General features: G+C 55.2%; 1 protein-coding gene across 1 annotated transcript; it reads right to left on the reverse strand.

Annotated features, from left to right (window-relative positions):
• Positions 1 to 495: 495 nt before the first annotated feature.
• On the reverse strand, positions 496 to 1,714 carry COCSUDRAFT_59369 (hypothetical protein; the record flags this gene model as incomplete). Its single annotated transcript, XM_005651348.1, has 4 exons — positions 496 to 586; positions 979 to 1,085; positions 1,306 to 1,475; positions 1,615 to 1,714. 4 exons carry the CDS (start codon positions 1,712 to 1,714, stop codon positions 496 to 498), a joined length of 468 nt encoding a protein of 155 aa, XP_005651405.1.
• Between the last annotated feature and the right edge of the window lie 8,900 nt (positions 1,715 to 10,614).

Consider the following 10,614-nt stretch of genomic DNA (forward strand, 5'->3'; position numbering starts at 1 on the left):
GTCATTGGCACAACAATATGCGTGGCAGTGCATGCCGACCGACTCACCAGTTGACTCTGCACGACAACGTTTGGAGACTGTAATGCATCGTATCGCACACTGTGCAGGACGGAAAATCTGCTTTAAATAAGTTATTGACTTTATTCCTGGCGCCTGGGCACCGGTCACAGTGTTGGGCAATGCCATCATTCAACGCCTTGGCTTGGTCGTTGCGGGCTCGGTCATACTTCAAACATATTCAGGTATACATTTTGCTTGCATCTGCCTCACACTTTTGTTTTGTGAATGACTGTCGTGATGTTGCTGACTGGCAAAGGAAGAAATGGGCGCGTCCCCGTCAGAGGTGCAGACGTCAGCTCAGCTTCCTGTAGCTACCGCAGGAAAGCCTCATTCCTGAATCTATAGCAGGAAATTTTCACAATGTTATCGCCGTGTAGGTCCTCAGAGCACAAGTGAACTTACTCTGCAATTTCTCTCACATCAGGATCTCACCGATCAGCTGAAGTCAACAGCTGTAGCTGTCCCGGACAGCTGCAGGGCCTGCCAGGGCCTCCTCATGAGGATCTGTGAGGACAGCCTGGCACCGCTGCATGCATACATATGTAAGCTGATCACCCATGCTTCTTTAAGGAGTATTCCAATCTGCAAGTGTGAGTAGATATTCCCAATGCCTCCAATTTGTCCAGCAGATCATTTGAAGATATTAGTCACAGACCGAAAAGCAGCCGCCGCGAAAAGCAGCGCGGCGCTCCTTCTTTTTCTCCACATGGGACGTGATTGTTGTGGCGGTCTTGAGCGCTCACCATCACAATCAGTACTGAAAGAGTTCAACTAAAAAAGTCCAAACCTAGTCCTATACCAACATTTGCCAAACACTAACTGGGCGGGCCCGGGTCTTCAATCGGCGCAACAAGTCAACACACTTCTGGCCTATGGGCAACAGCCAGTGCACCATATTTTCCAGCATTTCTGGGTCACTTTGAAATGGAGCTGCCTGCTGCGCTTGGCTCTGGGGGCGTCAGTGCAGCTAGCAGCTCTTTGTCCGGGAAGGTGTTATCGTCCAAATAGAAGAATTTGCCATTTACCTGCACAGAACAGGCAACCTTCAGTTCAAGATGTCAATAACTGCACCTGGTGTAACCTTGAATAGGAGAGATTTACGTACCATGCATGCATGTGTAGTCTGGCCACCCTCTTTGATGGTCCACGTCCCCATGCATTGTGACCACAGTGGCAACTTATGCATGTTGTCCAAAATTGCTTGAGAGAGCCCACAAAGGATGCAAGATGCAGCCAGTGGCTCACCGCGAATGTGACCTGCGGCCTGATGGTGTCAGGATAGCTGATCTCTGCCAGATGCGCGCGAGTTATTTGCGGCCGCGCAAACACCGACAGAGTCTCAATCTCCATCGTGTTTGACTTTTTGTCAAACACCAGCTGTCGCACATATGGCGAGGTGAACCAGTGCAGCAGCCCTGCGCAGGCAGGCACATGCATTCTCCCATCAAAGTTGCCTTGTCTTCGGGGCTACAACCTGCCTTCCAGGATTGCATCTCCGTCCTGAATGTAGCTGCCTAGCACTCACGTTGAGAGCAATAGGATGGGTGAAAGCACCTGTTGTGAAGATCCCAAAACTGCACAGTGTGACAGCAATGCTGGCCTTGGCCCCGAGGGATGTCGCTGATGTGTCGAAGACCAGCATGACAGGGCTCATGGCAAAGGTTGCAGCGCAGCTGAAGAGGCTAAGTCTCTGCGTATCACGACATCCACTTTCAGATCTCAGCTCATATGTGGTAAACTTGAATGTCAAACGAGCAAGGGATGCACACAACGCTGGTGAGGGGACACGGTACAGGTGGGCCTGGCCCTAACCTTCAAGCTATGCACAGCCTTTTTCAGAGGTCCTTCGTACACTACGATGTCATCTGATCTGACTTCTGGCTGATCTGAATAACATCTAGTGGAAGTAGCTGGGGACCATCTCAACTGCTCGGTCGCACTGGGCGTTTCAGACCTCACTCTAGTTTGATCGAATCCTGAGAGATCTTTCGCGATTAGTGGTATTTGGCATGTGTAATGGACTGAGTTCGTTTGACCACAGTAAACTACGTTGTTGGGATGCACAAGTCTTTGTAATGGATCACAAAGTAACTCGAGGGCAGCAGGTGCAACTGATCCTGATTTGTGCAGAATAGAGGAAATAGGCAAGCTGCGCAACGCTGTCGGTAGCATGCTGCTCCCAGTGAGAAGTTTCCTATATAATAGACGACCTGTCCACCCCTCGATCTGGACAGACAGTGCCCGGAGTCGTGCATGTAGCCTACATCGCATAGTAAGAGTTAGTAACCTTGCTCAAATTGCCCTTCAACAGCTGACCTGAAGGCGCCCTGGCTAAGCCCAGGCTGGCTTCACTCCTACAGCCTCACTGCGATCAACACCAGAGGGACGCATGGATTACAGAAGGCGTGGTGAGGATCAGCGCATGCAGGCGCGGTGCTCTGTGGCAAGACAGCAGTAGCCAACGAAAGTGACCGTTGAGTGTGCCAGGGCATCTCCGCTCGGAGACGTGCAGGTTCTACTCAAAGTGAGAGCAATATCAACGCAAATTATACAACTGGTGGCCTGTATTTTTCTTACGCCCTGTGACAGTACTTTTCCGCTTGCGTTTGCTGTGGAATCTCCTGATCCCTGTGAAGCACCCCAATCATGCGCTCACCTTTTCGCGAACTAAGTTGTTTTCAATTCTCATGTATTTTTGTTTCGCATGCCGGAACATAAGATAACCAGCGTTTAAAGCTGAACAATGTCATTGTTGCAGGCAGGATTTCACACGTGGCCAACAATGTCAAGCAAAGCTCGACGCGTCCCACTAGCTCACCTGAAGAACGGTGTAAATACAGCAGAAGATGGCATTGCGGTACCTCAGGTAATTCCCGCTGTGTTTCGCAGTTTCACCCATTCATGTGAAATCCTCCTTTATGCATGTCTCATATATTTTGGTGTCATGCAGGGCAAGCTGAAGGGTCCAAAAGGAAGGTTGGCACTACTGAGGGAAGAGAACGCTCGCTTTTGCGCGCCAAAGACTCGCATCCCCACACCAGCACCCAAGAAGAAGCCCTCGCAGGAGGCCCCCAGCCGCGGCAACTTTGTCAGCAAGATACCCTCTCCCACGACGACCTCATCCACCCTCGAGGGGCCCGCGACCAGCCAGAACAAGGATGAAGACGCCTCTTCTGGCATTGTCAAGGACAAAAGACAGCAGCAGGGCAGCCCGCATGCCCAGGAGCCGGCCTTTGGGAACAGTGACAGGGACAGAGAGGCTGTTACACCTGAAGCTCAGGTGCAGGGCCATACAGAGCTGGAGGGCATCAACTCAGAGGCTCTGCAGCTGTCCGAGGATATAGCCACTCAGCTGGCATCCACACCCGCAGCCCATGCCCCCATGAGCCCAGAAGAGGATGCCTCTGTGAGCGGCCAGCAAGCGAGCATGTCCAGCCCACAGGCTCTGGCAGCCTCCTCTCCCCAGGTGGCTGGCATGGGCACGCCCCTGGATTTCACCAGCGCCTTGAACTTGGAGGAATTTGACGGCTCCACACTCGCCGTTGCTGTGACGGCTGAAGAAGCCACCTTTGGTATGCAGCTGCCCCTCCCTCAAACTATAATCTTGCATCTGTATATTGCCTTGTCTGCCCTAACAGAAAGACAAGGCCATTGCTGAGTCTCCTTGCTCATCTCTAACGCAACAAGCATGCCAAATTACTCCAAAGAACAGCTACCAAATAGCTCTGGGATGCTGCTGATGTACCTTTCACTTCTGGCACTGCAAGCAAACAAGCAGGGCTCCTTGCGCTACGATGAATGTGCAAAAGCTGATTATGTTTGGTCGTGTGTGGCTCGGCAGGATCAATTGTGGGCGGGGCAGAATGCACGCCGGCGGCAGAGAAGGCGTTGAAGGCGTGGCTGGCAGCCAACACACCCAGTCAGCCTGGCAGAGGCAGCGCCTACACAGGCAACCAGACCCCTGGCCGTCTGCTGGCCACACCTGCTTTGCAGGGCCTGCTGCAGCAGCTCAGGATCAGCACTCCCGCTCTCGGCGCACAGGTATATCAATACACAGCCCCCACCATTGCATATTTCTACCAGCATTATGTCCAAATTAGCATGCAGAGAGAGCTGAATTTCGTATGTGGGAACCCTGCCTGCAAGCTATTATATTCTGGGCAACCCTGCATGTCAGATAGCAAGCCTGGCTGGATTTGCAATTTTTTGCAGAGATGTGTGTTGACATCCCCAACATCTTATAATGATTGACGCAGGGCATCGCTTCAACTCCCTTCCTGGCGGGTCTGGCACGAACCCTGCCAGAGCTCACCCCGGGCCTCACCCCTGACTCAGCGGCGGCAGCTTTCTGGGGGCCCCAAGGCTCTGACACTTCCCCCACTTCAGCCGAAGCCGCCGCAGAGAATCCTGCAAATGCGTTAACGGCCCAGCAGACAGAGCAGGATGAAGGCCTGCTGGAGTCGCCAGTTCAGGCGCAGAGCCCAGGAACGCCGTCGGACGCCTGGGCAGAGCTGGTGGACCTCACCCCGGGGCCGCGAGACCATTCGGACATCTCCCTCTGGGTCTCGCCCATGGAAAGGTCCCCCGGCAGCTGCCGCGCAGCCGCCATCAGCAGCCCCTCCTTCGCGGACGGCTGCCCGGCAGTATCCAACGCTGCACAGGCACGCTGCTCCACGGCAGCCACGCACAAGAAGCATGTCAGCTGGGGCTCAGACACCGAGCACAGCATCGTGCAGCAGGAGTCCACACAGGGTGAGCAGATTGGGGAAGCTGACAAGCAGCTGGACACAGAGTCTGTCGGCAGCGCATCACCATTCGAGATCGTCAAGGTGCACGATGCCTCAGAGGCCGGCGCGAACAACAAGATGGCCATACCGCATGAGGCAGCCTCGGCAGGATCCACTGCCAAGGTGACCAGATACAACTTACTAATCCAGAATTCTCAGTGGAACTTGCTTTTTTAGGATGCTGATGGCTGGTGATAAGGAGTCTAAATTTGTGCCTGCGTCCGTACACAGGCAAAGAAGCATGTAAATGGCAAAGCCTGTTGGTGTATCATAGCTGCAAGCAAGCCGCTGGTCTTGCATGCACGCAGGCTGATTCGGAGCCGAAACAACTGCGCGTGGCGACCCCGGTCAACCCGGCCCCGGGCATCGGCCGCGGCTGTGCCGGCATCCCGCGCGCAGTCGAGAGCTGCCAAGTCATCCACCCGCCGCCCGTGCCATCCACCCCAGACTGCGCCATTGCAGGTCAGCCCCGGTCATCTGCTTCTTGCATCTGGCCCTTGCTTGGACCTGTGAACAGCAAGGGGAGTAGAAGAAGGAAGAAATAGACGAAGGAAGGAACCTCTTTCTACGCTCCTTATAGGATAGTGACTGCTACTCAAAATTTGTCTTGGGTGTTTGATGAAGGCCGTCTTGTCTTCACTTTGGCTGTCTTGGAGCCCGCATGCAGGGATTGAACGCATGAAAATGTGCCTTGATTTCAATATATGTTGGCAGATGAGCGTGTGGAGGGAACGCTGGCGCCAGCCAACACGCCGATCGATCCAGAGCACGCTGCGCGCTCTGCGCCGCTGACCACATACCAGCTGATGCTCGCACACATCGTGGGCGGCTCCTATACATCGCCCACTGTCGGGCGGCCGGGCAGCCCGGTGCCTGCCCGACCGGGCAGCCCGGCCACGCCCCGTGGGCAGCGCGCTCGCAGCTACACTCCCTGCCTCCTGGCCACTCCTGCAGCAGGTATGCACATGACGGATATCTCTTACTGATGCAACGGGATCAATGATGAAACGGCAAATCTTGTGCCCGTATCATGAACAAAATTGCGTGAGCAACATGGCAGGCATACTCGTCACACCCATGATGCAAAAAGGACATCGTCTATTACAGCAGAAAGGTAGGTAATTGCTCTGCTCAAGAAGTGATATGCTCAAGAAGGGAAAGGACTATAGTCAAAATGGCTCTGGGACTCTGCAGGCACGGTGCTGCGCACGCGCAGCCGCCTCGGCCCGGGCGGCTTGGCCGGCGCCATAGCGGCCGCACGCACGCCCGCGACACTGCAGCGCCGGCCGCCGCGTACGCCGGCCACGGCGCGAGGCTTCCTTGTGACGCCCATCCAGCTGCGCGGCGGCTTTGGCGCGGCCGCGCGCGGCGGCACGCCTGGCACAGCGCTCAGCGTTGGCCGCGGCAGCCTCGAGTCCTGGCTCGCCCGCACCGGACTCAACGAGAAGGTGCGCATTCCCTTTCCAGCCTCTGTGCCAATCCAGCAACCCCAGCCATGTCTCAAATAAGATGTCTAGATCTTTGCATCCTGTGCTTCTTCAGAATCCCATCTCAGACAAGCAGATTGTAATGATTCTCCTTTTCCATGGGACGGTATATCAACTCGAATGTGCTTGCCGTAGATGTGCAGGCATGCTGCTTGCAATCTCCCACCTGACAATTCTCACGTACCGAGAAGCTTTCCCATCTTACGCTTGGCGGGACAGGGCCCTAGATCCTAATGCAGGCATCTCTAAAACCAGCAAATGCGCGCAGGTGGATTCGCCGGCGCGGGCTAGCTTGGAGGCGCTGTGGATGCGCGCGGGGCAGGCCGGGTCGCTGCGGCTGGAGGTGGAGACCGTGCGCGTGGCCGAGCAGGAGAAGGCGCTGTCAGAAGCGCGGCAGCACCTGCAGCAGTGGGACTGCCTGGTGCGCGCATTCTTTTCCCTTGCGCATGCTTGGTCTGCTGCTGCACACCTTCGCAAAATGATATTTACAGCGACGTTCCATCATGGTGTCCTGCGATACTAGACAGTCCAGACATGACAGAGGAACTGCAAGTCTTCATCCTACTCTCTTCTCTCGAGTATGATGTAGCAACTTCAGCCAATCGTGCAGACGCAGCACAAGACATACCAGTTTCTTTGCCTTTCTTGCTCTGTCTTCCTCCATGCATCCTTTCGAGCGCGCCAATTCCCATGACTGTGTAGATGCAGCTCTACCCGAGAGAGGCCAGAAAGCTATTCTCCTCTCTCCGCCTTTCTTGTTGTCTTGTTTGTGGGGCATCATTCGAGGGTGGAGTGCTGATTTATCTGATCAGGCATCACGCTGCGATAGAGGCAATTGACAGTGTCTCATTTCTTACACGAGTCCTTTGTGGGACTGCTTAGATGCAGCACAACGCGAGCCTGGAGGCAGAGAACGCAGAGCTGCGCTCGGAGCTCGCAGCGATTGCGGCCGCGCGCGAGGCGGCCGAATCGGCGCTGTTGCGCGCGTCGGCCGAGCGCGCCGTAGCGGCGGAGGCAGCTGTTGGGCAGCAGGTGCTGGCAGCGGCGGAAGCCGAGCGCTGCAAGACCACCGGGCTGCGCCTGCTGGAGCTCGCCGACCACGCTGCGCTTGTTGCCGCTGCCTACGAGGTGCCCGCCCTCATTTTATCTAGTCTTGTTACAGTTCCCATTACATGTCTTTGTACCAAATCCCAGTCCATGTCTTTGTGCCAATTTCCCAGTTCATGTCTTTGTCAGGTCTGTCTGGAAGAACTGGAAAGTATACCTATTATTATTACTGCCCCAGTAGGTGTTCAAGCTCCTACATGAAGTGAAGCTTTGTCTAATATTGCTGTTCCGGCCATTCAAACGTTTTGAAATATCTGTTTATGTATGCACCTGAGACCGTATCAGAAACTCTAGCAAGCCATGACTCACAGAGCTTGGTGGGTCTGCATCACGACAGGACGAGAAGCAGGCGCTGTTGGAAGAGCTGACGGCGTCGCGGCAGCGGCTGGCGGCGGCGCAGGATGCGGCTGCATGCGCGCACAAGTCGCCCGCCACGTCAGACCGCCAGCAGGCCGCCATAGAGGCCCAGCTGCATGACGCCAGGCGCGCACCTCATCTGCCTGTTACCTTTCTATATGATAATCCCTTGCTGTCCCTTAAGGCCCTGTTATCCAAAAAATACAGCGGCATGAGTATCCTCCTGCCGTCATGCAACCATTAGCTTCAGGTTGCAGTCATCAGAGGATCACATGCGTGAGGATGATCCAGCATAAAGGTTTCAAGAGGATTTATTTAGTAGATTGGACAGACTCTTTCAAATCACGAAACTCAGCTGGAACTCATAGAAATGATGCAAGTGGCCTGGCTAGGGCAGCAATCGGCATAATGAACCGCTGTTTCACATTTGCAACCTCACACCCTGGCCTGACGCGCATGCATTCTGCTGAAACATAGGTATGAGTACTCGGAGGCCATGGCGGCCTGTGAGGCTGCGCAGGAGGCGGCTGCAGCGGCTGCAGAGGAGAAGGCGCGGCTGCTGACCGAGCTGCAGGAGGCACGCGCGGCGCTCGCCGCAGCCGCCTCCGCGGCCGACACCGCCGGAGCTGCCCACGACGGCGAAGCCGCTTGCCTCGCCGCTCAGCTCAAGGTGGTTACTTCCTATCCTGTGATACCAAGCGTCACTTGATATAGTCCTCACTTTGTAAAGGGAGAGCGAGTTTCTGTCCAACAGAAGCACATCAATAGGAATTCGCATGTTTGCTTGCGGATGGGAAGGGTATAAAGCCCATGGAGGCCAGCAGTGAGCCGGTGGCCATGATCATAGGGATCACCACATGAAACCTTGCAGCCGAGGATGCTGCTTTGCCGACCACAAGCTGTGGGAAGTTTGAAGGCAACACTGACTTCATGCTTGTTCTTTCTGCGGCAGGAGGCCCACGAAGCGCTGTTTGAGCTGGAGATGGATGCGCTGGAGGCTCAGCGCATCACGCAGGAGACCCACGAATTCCTGGCGCTCGATGACGCCCCAGAGCCCATTGTGAGTGCACCTCTTCCCACCATAACTTATGCAAATGTATGCGGCTGTGCAGTGTGTCGGTGGGTCCAGGAAACAGGCGCTGGCATGCCAGCATGCACATTCGCTCATGGGCAAATGGAAGCATTATTTATGGGCATGGGCACCATGGGTGTTTTGATGGCTTATTGTTGGCTGCTTGCTGCAGGTTGCGAACGAGGCAGACATCAAGGAAATGCAACAGGTGCGCGCAGCAGCACAACTGTTCCCTTGTTTTCTGAACTGCTTGTTGCCCGAGATACTCAGCATGTCGGTGGGGAAGCTTCCCTCCTGCCCGCCTTGTTGAATTGGCAGCACCTAGTCAATACCTCTGTAGTTTGTGTGCTGCTTGCCACTTAGGGTGAACGCAGCATGTGTATGCAGATACCCTGGTGGCCATACTGTTGAATGCACAGGCTGAGTTGCGCATGCATTCAGGTGGTGGAGGCGGCGAGTGACGCAAACAAGGCATATGAGGAGGAGAATGAGCGTCTGCGCGAGGAGCTGGAAGCCGCGCAGGAGCAGCTGGCCGCAGTGAAGCAGCAGCAGGCCAGCCTCACCACGGTACATTACATAATCACACCCTCTTACGCAGTAACAGTGTCAGTGCTCTCCTCAGGCTGCTTGCATGTTGACGAGGAAGGGTGCTGGAAGAATAGATACCCATCTTTCTGGCATCAAGACTGCTGATGCACCTGCATATCGTATTGTGTTGTGAAGTGCTGTCCCATTGACTGGGGCCTTTCTGGCCTTCTCCAAGCGTCTCTTGCATGTCAGAGCCATACACACCATCAGACATCTCATGGCGGCTGCCTGAGTTGGGTGTTACTTTGTCGATGTGGGTGCTCCTGAAGTCATCATCCAGAGGGCAAAGTGTTGAGGCTTGTTGTGCAGGCGGAGCAGACTGAGGCAGATGGCAATGTTAGCACAAGAAGCAACGCCACGGTGCTGGCAGCACAGGAGCAGGAAGGCGATGAGTCAACCCCGACTAAGCGCCCCAGTGAGACAGCGGCGCTGGTGAGCGCGGCTGCTGCGGCCCACGCGGCGCCCGTGACATTCTTCGGCTCCCACCGCGTCTTCCTGGGACCTCGCACTGCCGGTGAGACAACTGATTTCCTCTCTGGAACTGTACCAATGCAGTAGATTGATTGACAGCTACACAGTTGATCAGCCACTGTTGTGGCCAAACAGCCACTTCACCTGTAATACCTGACATAATGCCATGGCCTGCATTGATCAGAGATGCACAGGCTTCACACCCGCCCCAGCTATCAAGGTGGAAAGTACTGGGTCTTTTTCTCTCTTCTCCCCATTGCTGGAAGAATGCAGGGGACTAAAGTATCTAACATTTTGGGTTGACTGGTGTGTGTTTGCGCTCCTTGCAGATGTCCCCGCGGCCAGCACGGCAGCTGCAGGGCCGGCGGCGTCGGTTCCGCGGCGGCAGGCTACGCCCCAGAGCGCCAGCCCTGTGGCCGCCTGGTGCACAGTCACCGACCGCCTACGCCGCCTGCGAGCCGACCTCGAGGTGACTCACCATGTCTTTCTTTTTACTGACATCTGCAATTCTCCTTTTTTGACCCCCCATCTCTTCAATGAACCTCTGCTGTGCACTCTTCTTTTTGTTTCTGTGATGTCAGATCACATGTGGATCACTGCTGGACACCCTCTGTGTGGCCCCTTTGACTTGAGCAGTCGCAGCAATCGCTCTGCAGGTTGCAGCGTATGGGTCCTGCATCAGTAG

This window comes from Coccomyxa subellipsoidea (genome assembly GCF_000258705.1).
Source record: "Coccomyxa subellipsoidea C-169, whole genome shotgun sequence".
Taxonomy (NCBI): domain Eukaryota; kingdom Viridiplantae; phylum Chlorophyta; class Trebouxiophyceae; family Coccomyxaceae; genus Coccomyxa; species Coccomyxa subellipsoidea.